Source organism: Colletotrichum tamarilloi (genome assembly GCF_030869305.1).
Source record: "Colletotrichum tamarilloi strain Tom-12 chromosome Unknown Scaffold_12.1, whole genome shotgun sequence".
NCBI classification, from domain to species: domain Eukaryota; kingdom Fungi; phylum Ascomycota; class Sordariomycetes; order Glomerellales; family Glomerellaceae; genus Colletotrichum; species Colletotrichum tamarilloi.
The window spans coordinates 421,094-447,666 of record NW_026849395.1 but is presented as its reverse complement, the minus strand read 5'-3'; the positions used below and the strand labels follow the sequence as shown (position 1 = coordinate 447,666).

General features: G+C 54.0%; 7 protein-coding genes across 7 annotated transcripts; 3 read left to right on the top strand and 4 right to left on the bottom strand.

The window, feature by feature from the left end:
• Positions 1 to 2,517: 2,517 nt before the first annotated feature.
• Positions 2,518 to 4,881, top strand: CTAM01_04954 (4 family polyadenylate binding protein; the record flags this gene model as incomplete). The annotated part of the gene is made up of 2 exons (XM_060520984.1): positions 2,518 to 4,709; positions 4,761 to 4,881. The coding sequence occupies 2 exons, from the start codon at positions 2,518 to 2,520 to the stop codon at positions 4,879 to 4,881; spliced, it is 2,313 nt and encodes a 770-aa protein (XP_060384353.1).
• Positions 4,882 to 9,010: 4,129 nt separating this feature from the next.
• On the bottom strand, positions 9,011 to 9,208 carry CTAM01_04953 (uncharacterized protein; the record flags this gene model as incomplete). Its single annotated transcript, XM_060520983.1, has 1 exon — positions 9,011 to 9,208. One exon carries the CDS (start codon positions 9,206 to 9,208, stop codon positions 9,011 to 9,013), a length of 198 nt encoding a protein of 65 aa, XP_060384352.1.
• A 264-nt stretch (positions 9,209 to 9,472) lies between these two features.
• CTAM01_04952 (acetyl-CoA acetyltransferase) lies at positions 9,473 to 10,919 on the bottom strand (the record flags this gene model as incomplete). Its single annotated transcript, XM_060520982.1, has 4 exons — positions 9,473 to 10,271; positions 10,335 to 10,696; positions 10,765 to 10,844; positions 10,913 to 10,919. The coding sequence occupies 4 exons, from the start codon at positions 10,917 to 10,919 to the stop codon at positions 9,473 to 9,475; spliced, it is 1,248 nt and encodes a 415-aa protein (XP_060384351.1).
• Positions 10,920 to 12,014: 1,095 nt separating this feature from the next.
• Positions 12,015 to 13,216, bottom strand: CTAM01_04951 (2-nitropropane dioxygenase; the record flags this gene model as incomplete). Its single annotated transcript, XM_060520981.1, has 3 exons — positions 12,015 to 12,152; positions 12,220 to 13,031; positions 13,174 to 13,216. 3 exons carry the CDS (start codon positions 13,214 to 13,216, stop codon positions 12,015 to 12,017), a joined length of 993 nt encoding a protein of 330 aa, XP_060384350.1.
• A 2,054-nt stretch (positions 13,217 to 15,270) lies between these two features.
• On the bottom strand, positions 15,271 to 16,278 carry CTAM01_04950 (uncharacterized protein; the record flags this gene model as incomplete). Its single annotated transcript, XM_060520980.1, has 2 exons — positions 15,271 to 15,693; positions 16,234 to 16,278. 2 exons carry the CDS (start codon positions 16,276 to 16,278, stop codon positions 15,271 to 15,273), a joined length of 468 nt encoding a protein of 155 aa, XP_060384349.1.
• A 5,420-nt stretch (positions 16,279 to 21,698) lies between these two features.
• Positions 21,699 to 22,157, top strand: CTAM01_04949 (uncharacterized protein; the record flags this gene model as incomplete). Its single annotated transcript, XM_060520979.1, has 3 exons — positions 21,699 to 21,789; positions 21,853 to 21,912; positions 21,982 to 22,157. The coding sequence occupies 3 exons, from the start codon at positions 21,699 to 21,701 to the stop codon at positions 22,155 to 22,157; spliced, it is 327 nt and encodes a 108-aa protein (XP_060384348.1).
• A 2,921-nt stretch (positions 22,158 to 25,078) lies between these two features.
• On the top strand, positions 25,079 to 26,300 carry CTAM01_04948 (30S ribosomal protein S7; the record flags this gene model as incomplete). Its single annotated transcript, XM_060520978.1, has 3 exons — positions 25,079 to 25,303; positions 25,393 to 25,758; positions 25,854 to 26,300. 3 exons carry the CDS (start codon positions 25,079 to 25,081, stop codon positions 26,298 to 26,300), a joined length of 1,038 nt encoding a protein of 345 aa, XP_060384347.1.
• Between the last annotated feature and the right edge of the window lie 273 nt (positions 26,301 to 26,573).

The following is a 26,573-nucleotide window of genomic DNA, read 5'->3' as shown; positions in this document are numbered from 1 at the left end:
CCTCGGAGAAACGATGCCTAGTGAAAGAAGTGAAATGGTAAGGTTGTACCATGTCAAGAAGAGATTCACAGAACCAACAAGGTGCAGGTAGCTGCGAAGGTGGAGGATGAGGAAGTCGCGAGCGCGGTTGACTTCCAGAAGCTTCAGCACGTTCGGATGGGGTGTATGTAATCGAACTGTCACTGGAGGGGGATTCACAGGCTTGGGCATCGGCTCTGGTGGGGTCTACCTTAGTCTCTCGAGGTGCCTGGCTTGGTGAGGTAAGCTGGAGCTGGTCCCAGCGTCAGGTTGTGGAAGGTTCCGATGTGACGCGTGCAGGCACGAGCTTTCTGGCCTGGTGGGTCCTGGGGCCCGGGGACAGCAAGGTCAGGTACGTATCCTACGTTGGATAAGAGAATGGGGGCGGATGAGTCCAAGCGCCGCCCCCCTTGCACCCTGCCATCCGGGGAGGAACACACAAACCGACGTTGACCTAATTGCTGCTAGTTGGCCATAATCATGGTGGACATATCCGATGACATCTTTAAAGATGGATGGGCCCGATGATGAAAGGTCACAACACAAGGCAAGACAGTTGTTAAAAATCAGTAGCATCAACATACGGCTGTCGCAGCAGATGGAAGTCTATCATGGCCGTGTTATGCTTTCAAGACACGGCTGACTCGGATTGCCGTCTCTTTACTCGCGCAAATGTCGGTGAAGATGCCAGCCCAGGTGAACCCGGATGAGGAAGGTACACTGCTGTCGAAAGGTTGAAGAGTCGTGCGAAAAGCATCCAAGATGTTCAATGCTCAGAAAAAACTGCAGGAGAGGTATGGTGGTAGACTCTTCTAAAATCAAGATAATCCCAACGGACTCTACGCGCATGAATACCTCTATACAAAACTACAAACATGTTGCACGAGCATTCATCCGGGCTCTGATAATCGTCTGTTCTCTTGATAGACCCCCAAGCATTAGCCAGGAGGAGATGGGCCGTGGTTAACAGGCTCTGGGGCTATACTGGTATAGATATGCAGAAGAAACCCGGCGCCCGCATGTTGGTAGTTCCATTCGAGCCTGAGGGCGAGAGGCTGAGTGCTTCAAGCCGTCTCGCGTGTCTTGGGCTTCAACATTATTAAGGTGCTTCAGTTTCGGGCCCTCAGATTCGTGTCTAAGGCGGCAGCTAACGATTTGATGGAAGTGCCGGCTTTCTTCGTGGGCAATTGTGGCACAGACAAGCGCGTTTAGGTGCCACGTTCCCAGCCACGGCTCTTGGTGCGAAATCGCCCTTGCTTTTTTGGAAATGAGCAATGTCCCTGACGTTGTTTTGTCGCACACCGCAGAAAGAGAGAAGACCAGCCAAGGTGTGACATTCTCATCGATTCTGTCTGCCGTGACTGGCTGTCAGTCAAGGTAGCATGTCGCATTACTCCTCCTTATTATGCCTGAACCTGTTTGTTTCTACCAAAAAGGTGCTCCAGACACCTCCAGATCGGCAATCTTCTTTTTTGTTTGTATTTTCGTCACAGGGTTCGCCGTTGAATCGGAAATGGTCGCATAAATTTCCGACGTTTCTCCACTAAACCAGCTACCTCAACGCTCGTACTTGTGTCGACGCTGGCCTGATGTTCCTATCTGTTATCAGTGAGCTCCTACTACTATTTACGATAGTGACCGAATGACCAGGACTTGAACGGCTTGTACCCCACCTTGCTGGCACATGCCCTGCTCCTGGCGCGGGCTGCCCCTCCCCTCGACAAAATCTGGAAGGCGAGGAGGGACACACAGCATGAGGAGCAGGAGCGCCAAAATCGAGTGGTGGGAAGGCACCACCCTCCACTGCAGGTAGGCAGATCCAGTAAAAAAAAAAATCATCCCGCGAAAGCCACATTCATTGAAAAATCTCTCCTCTCTCTTCTTCTTTTCTCCGTTACCAACCACACCAAACCCTATCAACAACCCCCTTCACATCTAAAGAGGGTCTGGCAAGGAGTACGTCTTCGTACTTGTTCTCTGTCTCGCTCACTTTTTCCATCAGAAAAAACTTCAAAAAAAAACTTGAAAATCCCCCATCAAAAACTCCCAACTTCCATAACGGAATTCCCCTCCTCAATCGCAAGAAAATTCTAGAGGAATCGTTCATCGAGCCTCTTTTCTTGCTTTTACCTCCACACCTGCCTGTCAATTTCGCAACAAGTGCCCCTCGTGTGTGTCGGTCAAACGTCACACATCGCCATAACCTCATTCGACGATACAAGGCTCGCCTTCTCCTCTTCTTACTCTTATCCCCTCCGACCACATCGTCTCGGTCTCGTCCAACGACCGATCGTCAGATTTTTTGACTTGGTATGTGCTGTATCCCCTCACATCCCCCCTTCTCCTACCTCACCGTCGACTTCCACCAAAGTGTGCGGCTCGCAAATTGCTACCCCGCCTTCCAAGTCGCGGGCTCATTCCTCCGTCATCTCAACCTGCCTCTAACGTCCACTTGGTGTTGCAGTATCTTTTCCCCTAGTCAATTCTACTACCGATACAATGGCTTCCGCTCCCAACAACGGCGCTGTCGACCAGCTCGCCAACGACCTGGGCAACGCTTCCCTCAACGGCTCTGACTCTAAGGCTGCCCCCGCCATCAACACCAATGTTGAGTCTGCCGCTCAGGGCGACAATGCCGACACTGCGGGCCCTACCCCCAGCTCCGCTGCGCCTCACCCCCAGGCCTCCGCCTCCCTCTACGTTGGCGAGCTCGATCCCTCTGTTACCGAGGCCATGCTTTTCGAACTCTTCTCCCAGATTGGTTCTGTCGCTTCCATTCGTGTCTGCCGTGATGCGGTTACCCGCCGCTCTCTCGGCTACGCCTACGTGAACTACAACACTACCTCCGATGGCGAGAAGGCTCTCGAGGAGCTCAACTACACCCTCATCAAGGGCCGCCCCTGCCGCATCATGTGGTCCCAGCGTGACCCTGCTCTGCGCAAGACTGGCCAGGGCAACGTCTTCATCAAGAACCTCGATGTTGCCATCGACAACAAGGCTCTCCACGACACCTTTGCCGCTTTCGGTAACATCTTGAGCTGCAAGGTCGCCCAGGATGAGAACGGCAACTCCAAGGGCTACGGTTTCGTTCACTACGAGACCGACGAGGCTGCTTCTCAGGCTATCAAGCACGTTAACGGCATGCTTCTCAACGAGAAGAAGGTTTACGTCGGCCACCACATCCCCAAGAAGGACCGCCAGAGCAAGTTCGAGGAGATGAAGGCGAACTTCACCAACATCTACGTCAAGAACATCGCCACCGAGGTCACCGACGATGAGTTCCGCGACCTTTTCGCCGCCTTTGGCGACGTCACCTCTTCCTCGCTTGCCCGCGACCAGGAGGGCAAGAGCCGCGGCTTTGGCTTTGTTAACTTCACTACTCACGAGGCTGCTTCCAAGGCTGTCGACGACCTCAACGGTAAGGACTTCAAGGGACAGGACCTGTACGTCGGCAGAGCGCAGAAGAAGCACGAGCGTGAGGAGGAGCTCCGCAAGTCTTACGAGGCTGCTCGCATGGAGAAGGCCAACAAGTACCAGGGTGTCAATCTCTACATCAAGAACCTCGACGACGAGGTTGACGACGAGAAGCTTCGCCAGCTGTTCGCCGATTTTGGCCCCATTACCTCTGCCAAGGTGATGCGCGACAACGCTACCGACTCTGGCAACGAGGATGAGGGTTCTTCCGAGGAGGCGGACAAGGAGAACAAGAAGGAGGAGGTCAAGGCCGAGGAGAAGGAAGAGGCCGAGAAGACCGAGGAGAAGGAGGACGGCGAGAAGAAGAGCGAGAAGAAGTCGGACAAGAAGCCCCATGGTAAGTCCAAGGGCTTCGGCTTCGTCTGCTTCAGCAACCCCGACGACGCAACCAAGGCCGTTGCCGAGATGAACCAGCGCATGGTCAACGGCAAGCCTTTGTACGTCGCTCTTGCTCAGCGCAAGGATGTTCGCAAGAGCCAGCTTGAGGCTAGCATCCAGGCTCGCAACCAACTCCGCATGCAGCAAGCCGCCGCCGCCGCCGGTATGCCCCAGCAGTACATGCAGCCCCCCGTCTTCTACGCCGCGGGCCAGCAACCCGTCTTCCCCCAGGGTGGTCGCGGCATGCCCTTCCCTCAGGGCGGCATGGCCATGCCTCCCGTTCAGGGTGGCCGTCCGGGCCAGTTCCCTGGAGGATACCCCCAGCAGGGCGGACGTGGTGTTCCCCAGCAGATGCCCCCTGTCTACGGCATGCCCGGCTCCTTCCCTCCCGGAGGTGCCTACCCTCAGCCTGGTAACCCGCAATTCATGGCTGCCATCCAGCAGGTGCAGCAGGCTACCATGGGCGGCGGTCGCGGCGGTCCCCAGGGCGGCCGTGGTCCCGTCCCCCAAGGAATGCCCATCCCCGGCGGCCCCGGCATGCCCGGCTTCCCTCCCAACGCTCGCCAGGGTGGTAACCAGCCCGGCGCCGGCCGTGGTGCCAACCCCAACGCTCCCCGCAACGCTCCCTTCCCCCAGGGTGGCCGTGGAGCCCCTGCTCAGGAGCTCAACAGCGGCAGCCTCATCCAGCAGCAGCTTGCTGCCGCTGGCGGTAACCCCGGCCAGCAGAAGCAGATTCTCGGTGAGGTCATCTTCCCCAAGATCCAGGCTATCCAGCCTGAGCTTGCCGGAAAGATCACCGGTATGCTTCTCGAGATGGACAACGCTGAGCTTGTTAACCTGTAAGTTGAAACAACCCCTACGTACACTGATCTCTCACTAACATTTCGCAGCATCGAGGAGGAGTCTGCTCTCAAGGCCAAGGTCGACGAGGCCCTTGGCGTCTACGAGGAGTACATCAAGGCCCAGGGTGGCGAGGAGGGCGAGAAGAAGACCGAGGAGACTAAGGCCTAAGCCATCTCCTCCACATTCACGCAACGTCATGAGCATGATTTCCTTATGTCATCATACCCCTTGTTATTGGGCATCCTTTCTACGACCAGTGAGCATTCAACGACAACGCTCATGAGGTCATTGCTCAACACGGATTGGGAAAAGTTATTTGGAATGAGGCGGCATAATCGACTGCATTTTTTCACGCCAGAGGGATCTTCACGACATGCTTTGCTATGACGGCAGCTCTTTCTGGGGCCTGTCGTCAAATCCTTCGGGGCCTGCATGTGTGGATAGATTTCTCTACTGCTTTCGTAGGCAGAGAGATTGGCGGCTCATCCCTCCCTTGGGTGGCTCCTGTTCTCTTGATCTGCCAGGAAGGCTCGGTGGGATGCGTCATTTGCCACCCAGTATGGTTCTCCAGGAAGGCGTTTTACGGTTGTATGTTTGAGTCGCACGAGCTGCCTGGCTTCGCTCGCTTGCGATGGCACCAATACCCCACACAGAACGGTACTCGTTTCTTCAGGCAAACAGGCAGATGGTGGTTTTGAGGAGGTATGAAGTATCTCCTAATAGAAAGTTCAAAAATACTCGGCGTCCCTATACTGTGAAGATGTCTTAGTGTGCATGAGTGGATCTTTCTCTGATTAGTCCACTTTTGGAATGAGAAGATTGTTCGGTTGCCCGTAATGACAGCCTTAGGTAATGATGGAGGCGTCCCCTTGAGCCTGACGGATCCAACACGAGTGTCAAACTTGAGGTGATGCTCACTCGGTTTTGCCGGGCTTCGTCTGGGAAAATATGACTGAGAATTAGGACCTCATTTCTCGAGTACTCAGGAGGCCATAAGCTATGAGGGTGGGCGGAAGCCATCCTATGTCGACAACGGCGAAGGGGAGAGTGCAGCGCAAAGATTGCTATAAGAATACTTGGACCACGTCGAGGCGAAACGTCACTGGGGTTGAACTTGCATCTTGACATGTTGAAACGTAAGATAAACCAGGGTCCAACGTTCACGTCAATGTTGTGTTCAAGAAATAGGCTGTTGACATGACCAACTTTCAAGAATCACGGCTAGGTGCAGTGTGAGGGCTCCTGAGATATCTTGTCATCGTCGACTACTAGGAAAGGTTGGCCTGGCCAAGCCTGCAGAGTAGTGTATTGCGTAAGGAGCTGCTAGTGATGATGCTTTGCCAGTCTTCCAATGACGGCTTTTAGGTGACAGCAGCTAGTGGGTGGCTTTCGCTCCCATGTGTATGCGAAGAGTGATTGGCAAGCATGGCAGCTATTTCCTGCTACGTAACTTTAGTTTGGATGTTTCCCTTCTAAATTTCTTGTAACTTCCCATCACATAAGCCTGGTCACTGTTGAATACAACTGCGATAGTCTTGGATGGATGATCGTACTTGGATGAAAGCGTCAGAGTTGGCATCTCGCGATATGGAAGAAATCTCGGTAGGGCACTAGCCTTAACATCGTATCCAAGCCAAGCTGCCTCCGAGGGTCAAGGCCGAGAGTCGTTGACCTGAGCTGGGATAGAAGCCCTGTTGTGGGAAGAAGGGAGGCACAGTCCCCAGACCTTGAGTAGACGAAGTATACAGGCTATCCGCCTGCGTAGTCTGACGAGAATTGGCAATCGCCATCTGGATTTGCACGTCGACATTCTCAGCCTGTGATGTCCTCCTTCCTGACCTAGCTTCAAAATTATTTCGGGGTGACAAATTTCAAAATAAGGCAGACAGGAACTGGAATCTATACGGAAAATTCCGTGTTCACGGCTGGGAAGTCATCTCAACTTGAAGGAAGTCGACGATGGATTTTCATATCAACGTGAGGATAGAGTACCTGAAAAGCGCCACTTGTGATGTGAGAAAAATATCTTATAGCTTCACTCACATCATGTATGAGGTGAGACATCCTTCTCGCAGATGGCCCGTCCGTAGCCGCGACGTAATGGCCAGACAATAATTTGTGGCGAGAACACTCTAATTTAATTACTCTGGATGTTGCTGACCATTCCAAGGATCTAGGCTTCTTATGTCGAGTTCCGCGGACACCTGTCAAGCCTACGATTGAGAATAACAGTAAATAGTAGCTACCATGCTCGTCGAAGGCTTCACTTCATTCCTCAACCTCACATTGAGTTGATGTACTCGTTTGGGTAAAGCTTTCCTAGGCCAGGTTAATTCACTGGACAAGTCCCCTACCAGAACGATAGGCGGATGGTGGCGAGGATAGAAACATTCATGGCATGTGCAGAGAACTTACAGATAATGGCAATGTTCCTCGTTCAATTTGGCTACATCCTAATAGCAGAAGTTGATCGAGTGTCGTCCACCTTGACAAAACTAGTGTGAGCTCAACATTGATAGGACTCCAGTTCAAGCTTCACAGATAGCGCACTACAAATGGAAAGAAAAAAGCCAGCAGGGCCACGAATCTTGCAAAGGTTGTAGATCTTGAACCACCTAGACCAAACCAATAACACATGTATCGACAATCAACGATAGCTTGTACCCTTTTCGGGCCCCTCGCCGTGAACGTGGTCGGCAGGCCGGATGGAGCAGGTCAAGTGCGGGGCCCGCATCTGCACCCACAACCAGAACCAACCAGCCAGCCAGCCAGCCAGCCAACAAGCCCGGCTTTAGGCTTCTTGATCAGCTTACGCGCTCCGCTCCTCCAACCCACCGAGCGAGGACCCAGTCCTCGAATCTCCCCTTGGTGTAGTTGGTTCATCACGTTCGACTGTAATGGTTACATTGTCATCGAAAGGTCTCTAGTTCGATTCTGGAAGGAGAGAACCATCTCTTTTGCATATTTCTTCTTTTTTGTTCTTCGGTGTTCTTGGTACGCAATATGCATTGCTGTTGAGATGGACAGTGTTTTTTTTTCTTTTCGAGAGAAAGATTTTGTTCCTGGTGAGGAGGCAAGGTTCGGGGTTGTGGATAGGTACCAAGGTATCAACCAGGCCCCTTATTTATCTACCGCTCTGGACGCCAAAGCAGTGAAGATTCAGAGTCAGCTACAGACATTTGAGAAGCTGTGATAATCAAAGGCGATATTGAATGGCATCAAAGGAAAGATTTCGAATCAACTACATACATTGTGTAGACACGCAGACACCATATGCAACGCGATGACATTTAGGCTTTCCCGGATGATTGTAAGCTTGAGTTTCATCGCGAGTGTACAGGAAGTTTACTCCGGCAAAAAGGACAAAAAGAGATGGGATCAAAGTCCACGGTAACTTAGTCATATGGAACAGCAGGGGCTGGAGGGTATCTACATAACCAATGAGTGGCTGCCCTGCAACGACAAACTTCATGTCGCTAGCAACTGAGCGCGAACTTCACGATCCATGTAACGGCCTTCCAATCCAAAGAAAACAAGGCAAAAACATGCCCAGATCGTCATAGAGGAGAGAATGTTCGAGATATGCCACCAAAAACAAAAGATTGATTTCGCCCGGACTTGAACCGGAGACCTTCAGTGTGTTAGACTGACGTGATAACCAACTACACCACGAAACCTGATTGGATACTGATACGTGGGGATGGTACAATCTAAGAAGGGTTTCTGTCTGGTCAGCGCTCGAGAGCAGCCGCAGTGTCAGGAGTCGACGTCAACGTACAAGAGATAGAGACAGTTGTGGTTGGTTTAAGCAGCATGTCTGCCCGTAATTGGCGCGCAAGAGGCAAGAAACCGAAATGTCCAGGTGACGTCGTTTTCCCCTTGGCCATTCAAACTCTCAGATATGAAGCATCTCCAGGACAGCCTCCAGCCGGAAACCAAGACCCTTCACCATTTACATCCTCAAAACCACACTTCAGCTGCCCAGGCCGGCAAGATTCCGAACATATGGATAAACTCCAATCTCTCATTATGGATACCTCTCATTCGAAAATCCATAATCCTTTACATTGGTGAATAGCATAGCGTCCCCCACCCAAAGAAAAATTCGAATTTCATCCATCTCGGGCACGTCCCATCAAGAAAGACTCTTCACCACGCAGCCCCACCCATTCCAGCAGTCCCAGCGATCCCCAAGTCTATAAAATATCGTCCTCCCGCTACAGCTTTTAGGAATTTTCTTCTTCTTTTTTTCTTCATGTCGACAATACTTCAGAGAATCATTTCTATAGTATTCGACCTACTCTTTGTTCCCTAAAGGAGCTACAGATCCCACCCTGGTTGATGATTGATATCCTCGATACCCTAGAGTGATGAACTCTTGGTTGTTCTCGAACCCTCCGCGAGGAGGGCGGGCTTTCGGGCTTGTATAGAGAACGGTGATGATCTCGTCCCCTGTTCGCGGTCTTGCCCTTGGGCGCGCGGGAGGGGTGGGCATCGATGGACGTCTGACAGGCTCTGTTTTTCTCTTTTTTTCATTACGTGCTGGAGCATGACTCTGGTCGTGAAGAAGAAGACTCTCGTGTTTTTGATAAGAGAAAAGGAATGATTCGAAGATTGTCAAGACGTTCATAGGTCAATTGTATTTCATACGCCTAAAATCCAGAACCATTCTGTTGATATACAACCAGGCCCAAAAATGCTCTAACTAAAATACAAGTTTCATCATCAATCTTTAAGACCCCGTCGCGACATTACCCATTTATTCGGCAACCCAGACGGCGCTCATGCCCATACCGGTACCGATACACATAGACGTGTTGCCAATCTTCTTACCCGTCCGCTTGAGCTCGTACAGCAGCGTCGAGATCTGCCTCGCGCCAGTGCAGCCTAGCGGGTGACCGAAAGCGATGGCGCCGCCCTTGGGGTTGACCTTTTCGAACGGGATGCCGAGCTGCTCGGCGCTCCACAAGCACTGCGACGCGAACGCCTCGTTGATCTCGTAGATGTCGACATCCTCGGTCGCGATGCCGGCCTTGGCGTTGGCGACGGGAATGGCCTTGGCGGGACCCTGGCCCATGAGCAGCGGCGGCAGGCCGACGATGGCGGCGGAGACGAACTTGCCGAGGATGGGCTGGCCGAGGCGCTCGGCGGTCGAGCGCTTCATGAAGAGCACGGCGGCGGCGCCGTCGGACACCTGAGAGGCATTACCGGCGTGGATGCCGCCGTCCTTTGCGAAGGCGGGCTTGATCTTGGCCAGGGACTCGGCGGTGACGCCGGCGCGGATGCCGTCGTCCTTTGCGACGGTGATCTCCTTGGTCTCGCCAGACTTGGGATCCTCCCACTTGACCTTGAGGGGGGTGATTTCCTGGTCGAAGAGACCCTCAGCCTGGGCCTTGGTGGCCTTGGCGTATGAGGAGGCGGCGAAGGCGTCCTGCTTGGTGCGGGGGATGCCGAGGTCCTGGGCCATGTTCTCGGAGAGAACGCCCATGGGGACCTTGCAGTTTGCGGCCTCGGGAGTGTTTTCGAGGAGCTCAGAGAACTCGGAGACGGCGGCGGGGCTGTATGGGACAGGGGGTCAGTTACTGAGATTATGAGAAGACAGGGCCAAGGAGGGCACATACCCGTATTGCGTTGACATGCTCTCGACGCCGGCGCCGATACCGACCTCAATCATGCCGGTCTTGATCGCGTTGATAATGTCCACGGAAGCCTGCAGACCAGAAGAGCACTGGCGGTTGAGGGTGCGCACGGCAGTGGTCTGGGGGAAGCCGGCGACGAGGGCAGCGGCACGCATCTCGGTGGCACCACCGCCGGGGGCCAGGACGGTGCCGACGGCGATATCCTCGACGAGGGCGGGGTCGATCTTGGACCGGTCGAGGAGGGCCTTGAGGACGCCAGCCATCAGGTCGGCGGCCTGGGTGTCCTTGAACCCACCCTTGCCACCCTTGGTGAAGGGAGTTCGGAGTGCTGCGGTGACGACGACCTGCGGGGGAATACGATTAGACGGGCACGTTCTATAATCATCTAGATAGAGAGCGGTCGGGAGCTTACATCGTCGGCGTTCTTCTGGAGGATCTTGTCCTTGCCGCCGGCGGAGAACTGGCCGCCAAGCTGAGTCAATCTCTCCAGGGCTGTTTTGAGCGACGTGGTTAGTAAAAGAGGCGAAGTGGCCGCGAGCAGAGTGTTGATTGCTACTTACCACCCATTGTGATAGATATGAAGCTTCGAAGATAGGAACGAGAGGGTATATAGATGGATCGAACAGATGGAGAGACGAGATTGAAAAGAGGAGATGTAGGTGGAACAGGTATATCAATACAAAAGTGTGTAAGGGGAACTGTGACGGGCAAGATGTATGTCTGGTTCGGATCTCAGATGGGACAATGAGCCTCGGATGTTCTCAAAAACGGGTCTCTGACAAAGGAGCAGCAGGGTACTTGGTACACCTTGAAAGAGCTGGCTGATGTCAGCTGGGGGTCATCCAGCGCTGCACCTCACCTTTCTGCTGCAGCAGCAATCCAGTAGGTCCAGCAACCAAAAAAACCGGCCGAGGCATCCAAATTCCAGCGACCACACCGCATTGGTTACGAAACTCCGGGGCCCGAACCCCACCCTTTTTCTCTGGAGAACTTGGGTGCGGAAAGGTATCCGTATCTCACCTAGCTGCCATTTTCACATGCTCGCTTCTTCCCCACTGAAGCGGTAGCAGGTGCTGTTTCTGGCCGCTGGTGCGCTGCGACAGCAACCTTGGTCCCCACGTTCTCCCGCCTCCCCCGTACTTTTTCCTCCCCTGGTACTTACCTTGCGGGGAATTGGCACGCCAATAGCTTGCGTCACAAGCACTTTACGGCAGCCCAGGTGATCAGCGTCCCGTCCTCCTACCATTCTTCTCTCGCAATCTCTTTCTTAGCCTTCTTAGGGCGTCACGGGACCTCTGGCGGCTTATGATACCTCGCTGCGAGGCTGGTGAGCTTGATGGCCGCCCTTTTGTGCTTGGTCCATCAGGTGCAACACGTGCTGGCGTGGCTTGAGCCGCAACCTTCTTTTTTTCCATGTGAAGATGCACCGCGAGTCAATCCTTAAGATCCCAAGCGCAAACCAATAGGATAATTGTTTCATCCACATGGAAACCCTAGCCTCGAGTCAACCTACGTATGCAGCTACTTGTGGAGAAACAAGCAGCTGGAAATGGAGATATCGCGACTTTATAGGTTCATCATAATACAAGGTCATTGTTCTACATATCTGTGTATGTCTCTCTCTCTCTTCTCCGACAAAATGTCTGTATAGCTTCTCTTCCTCTACAACTTGGCCGCCGGCTTGATCAACGCCAGCCTCGCCTTCAGCGCCGCCTCAGCCTCCTTCTCTATTCTAGGAACCAAGTCCTTGACCGACGGGATGTCGTGAATCAATCCAATAACCTGTCCGGCCGTCCAAACCTATAGCAGAAAATGGTCAGCTCGATACTTCATACCATGCTCACGTGAAGGAAAGGGATATACTCACGCCATAGTCCGGATCACCCGTGATGAAAACCTCCTTGCCCCTCTTCCCGCTCACGAGCGGCGCAATCTCGGAAAACTCGCCCGACGTGCTCTGCTCCTCAATCTTGATCGCCTCCTCCGTGACCTTGTTCTTGTACAGCCGCGTTGTGTTTCTCCACCGCCGAAGCAGCAGCGCCGTGTCCGTCTCCTGCGCCTTGACAATCTCCTCCTTGATCTTGTGATGGATCGGCGCCTCCAGCGTGCACATGAACCGCGTGCCCATATTGACGCCCACCGCGCCCAGGCACAGCGCCGCCGCGAGCCCTTCGCCGTCCGCGAACCCGCCGCTCGCGATGAAGGGCACCTTCAGCGACTGCCGCGCCCGCGAGAGGAGGATGAAGTTGGTAATGTCCGACTCGCCCACGTGGCCGGCGCACTCGAAGCCGTCGATGCTGAGGAAGTCGACGCCGAGCTTGACGGCGCTCTGCGCGTGGCGGATCGTCGTGCACTTGTGCAGAATCGTAACGCCCGCGGCCTTGAGCTGCTTGATGACGGGGCCCGGCGAGTTGCCGGCCGTCTCGACGATCTTGATGCCCTCGTCGATGACGACCTGGGCGTAGGCGGCGTAGTCTGGGGGCACGAGGGCCGGAAGGAGGGTGATGTTGACGGCAAAGGGATACTTTGTCAGGGTCTTGCAGCGCTGGATCTCCTTGCGCAGCTCCTCGGGAGTCGGGAAGATGAGGGCGGTGATGATGCCCAGCGCGCCCGCGTTGGAGACGGCCGAGGCGAGGTCGGCTGTGCCGACGTGCTGCATGCCGCCCTGGACGATGGGTACTGTGAGGCGAGCGAGAGCGTGTCAGCGATGAGTTGTCCTCTCTGGTACTCTACCCGGCATAAAGGGTCAGGATGCGCGCCATAGTGACGCCTGCGAATGTGATGTGTCGTGCGTCTTCTCGCGAGCCCTGCTCTGACGTACCTTTGATACCCAACCGTCGGGTCAGCTCAGTGTCGAAAGGCATGTTGGGCAATCGGAGCGTTTTCTTTCTCTATTCGATTCGATTCGATTTCGGTACAAAATGTTGTGTTACGTGAAGAAACAGGTCGAGGGACGAGGGCGACAATCAGAACGAGGCAACAGGAAAAAGGAGACAACAAACTTCTAAAGCGTCTAGTCTAGATGGTGTAGATTGCAGACGTGATAATAAAAAGGGACAGAGTGGTGATTCTGACGGCAGTTTGGCTGACTCGGTCTGGCCGGTCAAAGGACGACGGCTGCTCAGCCCCCCCGATCGGTACCTTGGGACAGTGGGGACGTACCGAGGTAACTCGGCCTCCACCAACCGTCTCCCCCGCGTTTCCAGGTGCCAGGCCATTTTTCGATTAGAGCGAACATGGGGAAACACGGCCGACCCCATTTCGTGCCGTTCCTCTCTCACATGGCCAGACGCCATCTTTCCGCCGTCCACGGGACTATTTCCGTAACCAGAAGGCTTCATCCCTGACACCAGCCGGCCTGGCTTCACTCACTTTCTTCATATTCTGACAGAGAACGCAGCACACTGTATCTTCATCCTTGATATACTGAATCATCAAGGAGCTTAGCACAACAACACTTCGCAGGCCAACAGACTAGACAGACGCGTAGCACGGCGCTTCCACCTCTCAGTTCCTCTGGCTTCAGCCTTTCACGAAGCCCCATGGCGTGTAATATGTGACGCTGTGCTCCCTATCATATTGAATCTCATCGGTCAATAATCAAAGCTTCCGAGGGCCGCACACTGGACCCCCGGGTATCTCGATACCTGGCTGCCCCTTGGTCAGCAAGCACACCACCTAAGGACGATTGGATGTTTGTGCCCGATATCAACAGCGCCCCATCTCTCTCATCTGGCGGCTCCTCGAGGCGTTGGTGCCACAGCATCTAGGCTACGTGATGCGAATCCGACCTAAAGGAACGTCATTAGGCATTTGATAGTCGCCGTCCGCAACTCAGTTCAATCACAGGAACAATGTCTGACGTGGAGTGCATGATGCAGAATAGGACGTCCATCATTGATGATGATGGGTATGACAACACAGCTTGCCCTGAGTAAAAGCTCAAGTGCAAACCTCGAGACAGGGCATACAGACTCTGGCACGTCCTTCACACACACGGAACAGCGGAACCGGAGATTTTCGACACGACAGTGTCGGGTTGACATCCGTTTGTCGGCGAAACTGTCAGGCCCCCCTCAAACTTTCCGGATGACAAACACTGCCAAGGGCTATCGAGCTTAATCCCACATGGCCTCATCGGCTACGAAGAAACGCTCCTAGATAGGGACGTCTGGTTTGTGATCCACCAAGCAGATGGTGACGAGCCATGCTGCCGGTGTTGTCTGGCAGTACAAGATTATTCGTGTGATACCTCATCACGTCCGTGACCAGGACTGCTCATGGCTTTTCCCCGCTGCATGTCGTCTTCCCTATCCGCAGGGCCGGCGTAATGTGTATCATCACGCTACCGGAATCGCCATCGACGCTCGTTTTCGTCCGCCTGATGTGTGCCTAAGAATGTCAATGTAGACCTCGATGAGCTTGCTACGTCGGGATTCGGAATCCTTTCGTGGCCCGACTGTTGGACGCCTTCTTCGTGCATCTTGACGACCAATAGTTCGAGATAGCCATGACCTTTTGTGTTCACCATTGGCCCAAGCTTAATTTCTCCCCTGAACGATACTGTTGATCCGAGTCGCCAGGTCCAATGCGCTAGATGACCATGTCGTCTTCAAACTTTTGACGTGCAGGTACCGGCCTCGAACGATTCGAGACTCTGAGAGAGACCCCTTTCTTGCTCCCGTGCTCCCTAGCCATGCGAGGGCGATCACTGACGAGGCCTTGCTTTCATGCGGCCATCCTGGCGGGCGATGACATCTATGTAGTAGCAAGGAGACGATCCACGTGGACTCAAATGAGGTCCCACGGAGACAACCGTATGCCGGACTACCGCCCGATAGATGATGTGGCAAACTTGGCCAAGGAAAATGTCTTTCCAGACATCGACACGTAGCTCGATCAAGAGGAAGCCTGCTTTTTACGCAGCAACTTTGCTGTGAAACAATGTGGCATCCTCCTTCCGTATGTCTCTATTCGAACTTTGGTGAGACATGGGCGGGAGATGTACATTTGACGCCGGCTTCCCGCATCCAAAACGGTTTAGCTGCCGTTGCTGCGTTGGCGGCGCCTCGCAGGGCGGCGAAGGATGAGGAAGCAACCGTATGCTCCCGACAGATTGACCGAAGCAGCTAGTTTGGGCTATCGACCGCGTTGCGCCATCTTTGAGGATTTCGTATGGCAGCAACATGCCACCAGCCTCGGCCATCGGTTGGTAATCGGTACCTGGACTGGAGATGAAGTTGGCAAACAAGTCGGGGAGGCTCGGGTATGCGGACTCCACCGAGACTCGCAGAGCCATCCATTTCCGCGTCTCGGTGTCATTGGAAGGACCAGCCCCATGCTATGGGAGTACAGGTCTCCTTAGGTCGCAATGCTGCACGTAGGTGGTGAACGTCTGCGGGTGGCGGGTGGGAAGAGCCGTTTGGAAAAAGAAATATCGCAGTCACCCTTGTTTGTCCGGGGGTGATCGAATCAGTGGATAAGAGTGGAAGAAGCCTTCGAGAATTCCTCCTGTGAAGCGGCGGTGTTTACTCCGTACGCTATAGGACAGATTCTGCCAGATACGGCGAGCATACTGGCATCATGCTCCTTTGCGGGATGCCACAAACACCCAGGTCGGCGGGACCAAACGCAGTCAATAAGCAGTGTTGAATGGGGCTGGCTAACGGATTGCTGCTGCAGTGCTGACCGCTCATCATTGATTTCCTGCCAACCATGGGGAAGCACGGGAGCTATGGCGCACTGCCGACCAAGCCGCACTCGGAGACTTGCCATAACTTCGGCAAGGGCTGAGGTAGGTAGGAAGAGTTGGAGCAGAGATCTGTATCCATAGGTGTTATCCGTTTCCAGCTGGCTAGTCCTCAATCTCCAATGGACTTACACGGATGATGATCACCCTCCCTCCCGAGTCCCGCGCAGCGTCCATGCGTCGACATTGGAGCGAGTTTCCGTCTCAGACGAGTCGATAGGTTCACATCAGAGCGTCCGCTGTGTAAGAAGAGAGAAAGAGGGAGAGGCAGAGGCAAAGGGATAGGGGAGGGGCGCGGCCACAAAGGAGGCAGAAGAGGGCTGCGGTAGTTCCGGGGGATGTTGGAACTGGTCCCGACGGGTTGGTCAAGGAAACATTTCAACCAGATGGACCCTGGTTTCGCCCGCACATCCTGCACTCTGCAGTCGCGTCTGCACGCTGTCGAGCGCCGGAGCCCCCTGACCTTATTCCTGGTCCTGGTCATAGTCCCGCCAAGGGCGAACGCCGATCCGCGAGCAAACATTGGGGCGGCACCGATCTGCTCATCACTTTGGACTTTGGAGCATTCTGAAGCGCGATAGAATGTTCGTCCGCTGTTGAATGTTTGCTCAAATGTTTCCTCGTCAACTATCGAGGGTTGCACAAACGGAGGGAAACATGTTGAACAAAGTCAAAGTCCGAAGGGGGTCTACTGTCTGCGGATCCCGTCTAGCGAGTGCGCGAACGGTCGGGTGGTGGATGTGAGGTCGCATTTAGGTGTACGGATACGGAATAAGGCGGTGACGAAAGCTGAGGTGTGAAGTGTGAAGAAAATGATTTTTTTGTCGATTTTGAGTTCAACAACGGGGGCCTTGCGACCGGGACAGGGCCAGAAACTTTTTTTTTCTTTTTTTTTTTTTTTTTACCAGAGGAAGGAACCTGGAACCCTGGACCCTGCCCTGGCGCCTGCCCGACGTTGACCCCAAGTCTTCCGGTGCCAATTGTGGCCTGCCGCTTCCTCCTGATGCCCGGGAGAACAAGAAGATGGAGACGAGAAAGACAGAGAGACACACGCAAGCCGAGAGAACCTTGAAGTTCGTGGCTTGCTAGGTTTATTCGTACACGACGCAGTCGAGATGCCATGGATATGATGCTCGCTGCTCGCTCTTTTCTTTCTCCTTCTGCCCCTTGCTGTGAAGGTTCCATCTACTCCGTACGCTACTCCATACCGATACGGATGTAGTCCCAGCGCACAGTCGCTGCAAGCCCGAGGCCAACCTAGTCTTTCGGCTGCGCAGATATTCCCTGTCTGTTCCTGCCTCAGTGCTTTTCCTCTAAGTCGTTCGTTCGTGTCCTGATGGGCGCATGGAGCACCAGATGCCCCGTCATTCTCTCTTTGATGACGGCCTCATTCTGTCAAAGGACCTAACCTACATGCTGAGTAACATTACACAACATGAGCATTGCATTACGGGCTGCTTGCAGTGTAGTGTGTAGTGCGTGTGTCTCGATAAGACAACCCTGTTGAATGTCTTGCGGAAAGGCTGAAATGCTTTGATAGTGTAGCATCCCTTCCGACTGCCGTCTGAAGTGAAAAGAAAAGTTTAAAGACATAAAAGACGGTGAGGGCAGAATAACTCCACGGAAGGACACCGGCATCGCCCCGTAGACTAAAACAGAGCGAAACAATAAAACCGCCGGCAAAGCTTCGCTCTGTTGTGTACGGATGCTAGTGTTGCTAGCCAACTGGGTCGCTGCGCATCCGTACGAAGTAATGTAGTATTCAAACGATTTCCTCACTGAGACCGCGCCTTATGATGAATGCCCCCAACGTATGGAGTACCGAGTACCTCTGGTAATTACCTTACCGTAGAAGTAGTTGCCCGGGTGGGGAGGAGGAGTAGTCTTGGAGGAGAGGTTTGTGAGTCGTGACTATGAAAGGACTACTAACTCTGTGCTAAGGACCAAGATGGCAAAGGTAAGCTCGGGAAACAACCAGGGGTTGTAACTCTCAAGTCACAATGTTTCGCTCCACTTTAGCCTTTCATTTTGCTCGACTCACACTCATTCAGAGCCGTCCAGTCTCCACGTCCCCGTCATTCTCATGCGACCTTCTCACCCTCTCACCCTCACCCTCACTCTCATCCTCACCTCTTACGCTCAATCTCACTCTCATCACCTAGTCTTTCATTATCATCCACCATCACCACCACGACCTTGACCATGCAAGTACTGTACATATCCAACCCGACACATCATAAGGTACATACGCATATACGCAGGTCAACAAGCCCAGTTCCCCGGCTTCCCGGTTCCATATCCCCCCTTCCTACTGCTCCCTTCGTTTCGGGGAAGCATGACGGTTCCTAGACTCACAGGCTAAGACGCCAGGGACCCCTTCGGCTGGGGCTCTTCCCATTCCCCGATGCCACCAAGGCCGCCAATGCCTCCACAGACCAACATGGACCACCTTAACCACCGCCACGACTGGTGATCCACCCCATGTTCTCCAGCTGCGAGGTGCCCGTTCCTCTACAAGCTGCTGTACGTGCTGCTCTAGCTGCATTCGAGCTGCAGTTGCTCAAACCCGCCGGTCGCCTGTCACTCTGGACGATCCCGCCCGTCCTTAACCATTGCTGGCTTCTAAGCGGTACTAGGCCACTCACTGTGAAGAGCTTGGATACTCGAGTGCCTTGCTAGGAAGTATGGATACAGCCACGACTATCGGCAAGTCCCCTGGACCTGATCTAAACCCGAACTGATGAGGCCTCTGAAGCCATTGAGAGCTTGGGACCAGCCAAACAGCCGCACGTACCTCACCTTGCTTGCCTTTGCTGGGCACACGAGATGTCATGACATTGTTTTCATGTTCATTTGCGATATCGAAGGCACGAAGCTAACGCTACACGTTCACAAACAGCCCAGCACAAGCGCGTTGAGGCGAGCAGGGGAGCAACGGACGTAGGTCTCACAACCACATGCTCGTCTTGCAGATGCCATGTCTTGAACAACACTCTCTCACACTCTTCACCAAACCCAATCTGTCTCTGTCTCTGTCGTCTTTCACATTTCATAATTGTCCTCACCAGCAGCATCGGTATCATCATCATCATCATCATCATCGGTGGTCTGGCCCGCCCTGCCAGAAATGCCCTGCTTCGCCCTGCCCTGATCTTCTTCTCACCCCACCCCAAAATGACGATGAGGAACCAGTGCTGCCCGATCCCACCCCCTTTCCCCCCTCCGCTAACTGCATCAGTACGGTGGTACATACATCACTCGCCTCTCCCCGCCCTTTTCCTGCCGCATCGCGCATTTGAATCGACGTGGCTCGGCGGCCCTTTTTTCTTCCCCCTGCTTTTTCTCTTTCCAAAATAAACCGACATGCTTCAACGCCAGTCCATCGCCGTGAGGATGGTCTCGATGAGGCCCAAACGACGCTGACCGAGTTTCCTTTCATCGCAGTGTATGGAGGCGAGACTGTTCCTCTTGCCCAACCATCGGGGCTGCTTAGCAACTTGGTATTTCCCACCCCCCGGTTCGTTTCGCTTCACCGGCTGGCGGAGTCGATGCCGCCGGAGAGGGTCCTGGCGTCGCTCGCCCAGTCTCCAGAGCTGGTCCCGGATGCCACTGCGGATTGCCTAGTGCTCGGGTGCTCAGGCTAACTTCCAAGGTACCTTACCTTACCTCACTGCTTTGGTCTGCCACGCTCTTTTTCATACTTTTGCCCTAGCTTGATTGCCCAATCGTCGGCTTGTTGGCTGATGTCAATGCTATTATTGTTGAACCCTTGCCCCCTGCTCTCATTTACCTATCCGTACATATCGCTTTTCCCTCCGCTCTCTCTTATGACTTATGTCTCATGGTTCATGTACAGATCAACAAGTGCCAGCCAGCCAGCCCAGCCCAGCCCTGGTTGCGTTCTAGCTCGGGTCGGCTGAAGCGTTAACTGCATGGGACGTGGTGCCATCGTAGCCCTCTCTCTAGCCCTCCAGCCTCGCCGCTCTGTTCTTACTCTCACTCCCATTCTCGCAATCTTCAAATAGGCTCTTCACGTATCTGGAGGCGTTCGTTCGTCCGTTTGTTGCTCGCTCTCCCGCCCGCGGATTAAACATCTGCACGAAACCTCCTCTCAATCTCTTCCCATGTACTGTGTAGCACGTCAGGCACTCATCTTGGTACATGACCTGGATACGGATACACGCAGCTCACTTTCGTGGATACATCCAGGCTGTATGCATCCGCTTTCCGTAACCTTCGTTTCCTCTCCCTTTCTCGGCTGGAGATTCCAGTCATGCCCCTGGTCAGCTCTTACCCTGCCTTTTCCCACCGTTTGCACCTCCATCTTTCACCCCTTTGCTCTCTTGTCGGCCTAGGTACGGAGTACTCATCCGTCTGCTCGATCGTCCACCCCCTTCACCCTACCCCCCGGCTGGCCTTGTACAAGCCCTTGCCTCTGCGGCTTTGAAGCTCCCAATCATTTCCCTCTTCCACCCCGACGGGTCGGCACTCCACGCCAGCTGTGTGTGGCCTTGGACCCCGCCGGACGCCGGGTAAGGGAGCCTGGTAAGCCACGTCCCAATCAACTGTTCGCTCGAAGCTGCGGCCATTTCCCGGTCTCCCTTCACAAGTAGCGTGTATTCACCTTACCTACAAGCCGTGGAGCTATGCCATCTTGTCTCAAGTCCCGCAAGCCCATATTTCCCAGCTGCCTGTTCATAAACCCATGATTGTCGGCACCCATGTACCGGTTGACCACGCGGGGGGTTCAACGACTAGCATATGTGTGTGTGTACGTGTGTCCAGGGGTGTGTGAGAAAAAAAGAAAGCAAGAAAAAAAACTCTTGAGAGAGTGTGAGAAAAAAAAAAAAGGCAAATAATAACCCAAAAAGATGACGCTAGGAGATCCAAGTTTATCACGACGTTCTGCGGCCAGTACCACACTCCCCACGTCCGGTCTGGTCTCTGGTCTGTGGTCTGGCATCAGACGAAGCAGAAGCACTCACACCCAAGTGGCACACCCCTCTTCTCCTCCTCGCCGCCGCCGCCGCCGCCGCTCCTACTCCTCCTGCTGCTCGTCAGAGACAAGTACCAGGGCATGAAGAAAAAGAAAGGACACAGGAAACCGACGCGGTCCTGCCGTACCAAACCCAAACGGAATTGGGACGTGATGTTGTGTCGTTACTTCTTTGGATCATGTCCCTTTTCTCTCCATCTTCCCTTCCTTTTCTCTCCTCCCACCTCTCCCCATCCCAAGATGCAGCATGCCGTAGGGTACCAGCCCAATTGATCCCTTACCCGTCTGCATTCGTTGTGCAAACATTTCATTGCCTTCAGAAACAGCTTCTAGCTAATCTCGTCCTGCCACATCACAATCTTTTCTACTCCAATGGGATTATACCCATTTGTTTCACGGCCGACCTGATCCCGAGTATAAGAACCACAAAGTTTCGCTACTCCATAATCGTTTGTCTTGAGAGATATCCACGATCCCAAACCGACTACTACAGCATTGATCATCTACTGCAATCTGCAACAACTATTGCTTCGACAACCCCCTCGGCCAGTATACCTCTATAAACCTACTCTTTGTTGCTTCGGCCAAACAATTGCACTGCATGTACTCCAGCAAGTCATACACGTCGACTGCCACCATGTCTGCTTCGTCATACAGCAGTCAAGCAGGCACCTGGCAAGAGCGACTTGAAGGTAGGGATCCGCTATGAAGATGTCGGCCGTTATGGACAACGATGCTGACCAATTGTCCTACAGACGCTTGCCGCGAAGCCAACATAATGCCACCCGTCTTCCAGATCGTTTCTGACCGCCGTGGTAAGCTACCTTGCCAGCAATCACCCTAGCCGGCCTGTTCCCCTTACTGATTGATCGTCCTCCAATTAGGCGGCCGCACCGCTTGGTCCAGTCGAGTAACTGTCCACGGCCGTACCCTCTCCGCACGATTTTGGTACGACGGCAAGAACCTCAATAACGCGAAAGAAGACGCCGCCGAAATGGCTCTCAACTACCTTACCGGTTCGAATCCCAGCTCGCCAGCCAACAGCAGAGGCAGCTACTAAAGAAGACAACGAAACGAAAGACGGTTACAGACGTGCAAAGATACCCGCAACTTGCAGCGAAAACATCCATTCGAGCATCAGCGTCTAGCGTCACACTTTTTTGTCTCTTTTATCTTTCAACGCACTTTTCTTGCTCTTACTTTCCTGGGCTTTTGTTTCGGATGTTCAACTGTACGAATACACACCTGGAGTTGAGATTGGGAGACATTGGCCAAATGCCACACGGCACAAGGGGACATCACGGAACATCGGCGTACGGCTACATTTCTACCTACGGTCCATTGGGAGGCTCCGAAAAGGAAGATGGTGCTGAGTTGGTTGAGGAGAAATGGCGCAAAAGAAACATTTGTTTCTCACCACATCAATCCACAAGGGGGCGGTGGGAGGGGCACGCGGCGGCGTGTCTCGCTTCTCTCTGTACTCCTCACACGTGTGGAACAGGGACTGGAGCTGAGAGAAGAAATTCCAACACGAGACAGAACCTTAGCGAAACAGTACCGGCAGAACAGTTGACGGGGTCACGAGAGTCTCTTTCTCATTTAATTCCTTGTTGTTTTGGGCGGCGTTGCGAAGCCGGGCCCAGGTTGGTAATTGGGTTGCAATCTTGGACATTTTTTTTGCCGTTTTTTTTGTTTTTCTTTACGGAGCGGCGTTAATGATGGGAAAAGCAACCACCAGCGCAAGGGATGCTGCCGTGGCATAGCTAGGTAGAAAAGGGATTTCCGTTGAACGGAGCTGGTTCCTCTTGCAAAGTTTCCAAAAGAGATGAGGACCAACACGACGAGACTTCCTTTTTCCTGACGAGGGCGTATCCACTTCTTCCCACACCACTCTGCATTCAATCCACGTGCGACGAGATTAATTCTCCGTTGTTATAGCCTGCGGTGATGACATGGGGATTCTAGCTCACGCAAGGACAAAAAAAAAAAAGACATTGGTGGCTTCATGATGGCAAAGCTGATTACTCTGCAAGACGACGGGCGCTGGAAGGGGGTGTCGATTGGCACGGGGAGGGCGAACGGACATCGTTTGTCCACCTCAATCTCTCTCTGTGTCTACTCTCCCCCACGATGACATAGGCATCTTGGGTTTACTAGTTCTACTATCACCAATGCAGGAGGTCGTTGCGGTGTCGGCGGACGGTGGGCGTGCTGGCTGCTCCCCTCCCTCCCCTCTCCGCCCTCGCCCCCCTGGACAAAGATGAGCTAGGGAGTCTGCTAGCAACGGGACTGCGGCAGATCCCACGCCAACGCAAAGCTGTCTTGTCAACCTAGGTTGTGTTTGCCCACGGTTGGCCTATGTAAGGTAAAGTAGGAGAGAAAATCTCGAAGGGGGAACCTAGCCAGCCTAGCTTTCATGAACGGTGGGGGAGCTGAGCCAGCTGCCAGCTGGTGCTTTGCGCTAGGGAGCTTGTCAATGGAATGACAAAAGTTGTGACAACTCTTTTCTCTCCCGGTCTGCCCCCCCCCCCCTGAAAGATACGAATGCCTACCTAATCCACGGAAAGATAGAGATAACAACCCCCCCCCCCCCGTTTTGCGCATCCGCGGGATGTGGTGAGAGGAGGGCAGACAGATGTCGCGCGACGGGCAGAGAAAGTGAAAAGAGCCGCTAAATGCCGTACTGCAGGAAATCTGCACGGAGGGGGGAGTGAGTGACGGCGGCGGTGGTGGTCTATGCAGCGTGTGGCGTGTGGCAGGCAAGGCAGTTTGAATCACGCATCCTCTTATTTTTTCGGGGCGATTGTGATTTGTTCCCAACCTATTCGGTCTACATGCAGCGAGGGGTAAAGGCAGGTGTTCGGAGATGGGGTTTAGGTGTCAAGGTGTGTGTAGGTGTGTGTGAGTGGTATGTTTCTCTCGCTCTTTTTAGGTATTCTGTTTGTCGAGGAAATTCGCGGCTTCGACATGTGGGTGGCGTTTGTGACTTAGATAGGTAGGTCCCCTCAAGTTCCCCCATCCCGCCATGGGGGCGAATCTGGCAAATGGCACATTGGGGCATTGGCAAAAGGACTGAGTGGGTGGTTGAGAACCATGGAACTTTGGTCCCTTCATGATGGGCAAAAAAAAAAGTTTGGGGGCGGGATTTTCTGTGTCACTGAGACATGAAAGAACCCACATGGTGAAAGTGCGGGATGTCGACAAGACGTGGACGCCGTGGGCATCGGCCAAGGGATGGGGTGAGTGAATTAGGGATTTCTCTTTTCCAAGACACTTGCTGCGGCTTCAGGTGGGATTTGAGATGGGGGAAGGGGGAAAGGATTTGGATTTTGTTGTTGGTTTGGCGGCCGCAAGAGAGACCTCGCTGATCATCCTGAAGGAGCTGTAAGCTGCTTCGAGGGAGAGTCTCGTGACTGGCGCTGCTTACCGTGCCTGGCATTTGAGAAGAAAAATGCCCGTTAGCTTACAGAGGAAGATGTTGAGTACCTATCACACAGCGAATCTGATGAAGAGGTGTGGTGGTATTGGTGAAGAAGGTCTGCATATTCGGTGAGCGAGAGCGGGAGGTGGGTTGAGATTAGCTTAGGTAAGATGATATGAGGTTCGTCTCGGTGGGCGGCACGGCCCCGACCGGCTTTAAGCTGGGATGTAGCCTGTAGAGGGGACGTACCTGCCTTACCTAATCATCCAGCACCCCTTTCGGAGAGCGGTGCTACCCTTCTCCGGTTAGTGCCCCACTATACTCTGAAGCTCGGGCCCAGCTTGACCTGCAAAGGTGTAGGTAAGCAGTCGACGTTGCGAAAGTGGAGCGGCAACATCCGCGCGACTCAATAATTTTCGTGGATTGGCCGCGCTGGGTCGAAAATCGCCAGTCGAATTCAGGGTACCTTTTCCAACAACTACGACGTCCCGACGACTCGACGCACCTCAATCGGAAGTATAGGAGACGACCTCGGTAATTTCAACACATTAAGAGCAGCTATGTCTCTGCGGCCGAGCCTACAGACCGCCTGCCGGGCGCTCGCGCTGCGGTCTCGACCCCTGGCCCAACGACAGGAACCTCTAGTCTGGGCGGCGACAAAACGAGGATACTCTGACGAGCTGCGCAAGGGTGAAAGGAGCCAGATTCCGGTATTGAAGAAGACAGAGAACGCAGCTTTCCCTCAGGGTCAGAAGGTGCCTGAGTCCGCGCCGGGACAACAGCAGGTATGGAATTTTTGATACCAGGAGGAGGAAGACTATGTGGACGAACGAGGCGGGGAGAATAAGGAATTGCTAACAATCCAATCTTGCAGCCAACAACCGAGGCACTTGAAGCTGCCGCGGCACTGAGCGAGCTCGCAGAGGCGGCAAAGGGACACAGCGCCGGTCTCCAGGGCGGCCTGACGGAAGCCCAGGAGCAGATGCTATACGCCGAGGGCGCCATCCCGCCTACACAATCGGACGGCAACGGCCAGCGCGATCTCGAAATCATAGCTAGCGGCGGGCTTCTTGCGCAGGCTGGGGACGCCGACGAGGTCGCCCCGTCACGGTCCTACAAGTTCCCGCTGCCTACGCTCCCTCTGCCGCCCCATAGCCATCTCAAGTCTCGGTACCACCCCGTGCTAGACCAGTTGACCAACCTGATGATGCGAGATGGCAAGAAGGCACAGGCGCAAAGAGTACGCCAATCCCAACTCTGGAAACATATGACAAGATCTTGTGTATCGAGGCAATTGCGAAGAGAATTATGCTGACATTGCGTGCGCCTACGTAGAATATGGCCATGGTCCTCAACTTCCTGCGAACCTCCCCTCCCCCGATCATCAACCCCAAATACCCGCTCCTTCCCGGCGCCCCGCCGCCGGCGCACCTCCCACTGAACCCCGTGCTATACCTCACACTGGCCGTGGACTCCGTGGCGCCTCTCATCAAGATCCGCCGCATCGCGGGCGGAGCTGGTGGTGGTCGACCCCTGGAACTTCCCGCACCCCTAGCGGTCCGCCAGAGGCGGCGCGCGGCGTTCCAGTGGATCCTGGACGTGGTCAACAAGAAGCCGTCCAAGGGGTCCGGCCGGACGCAGTTTGCGCACCGCGTGGCGGACGAGCTGATTGCCGTGACCGAGGGGCGGTCGTCCGTGTGGGAGAAGCGGTTGGCGCTGCACAAGTTGGGCACGGCGACGCGTGCCAACTTGACTGCTAAGCCTGTCAAGCAGAATATGTAAAAGGGGGTTGAGGTGTGGGGAGTAGGTTTTGTACGAAGACGAAGAGGGGGAGGGAAAAATAAGATGTTGAGAGAGAGATTTGTAGCAAAGCTGTATATTGTACTATATCATCCCGCCCAAATGTCAGAGCTCGAGAGGAGCCTTTCTGTCAAGACTAATTGTCGCCATGAAGAGTGCGTTGGTGGTTCAAGTCTGAAGGCCATGATGTGTCAAGAAGGACGGATTTTGCTCTAACATTCTGCGAGAGCATCCGCATCACTGTGTCAGCGTTGC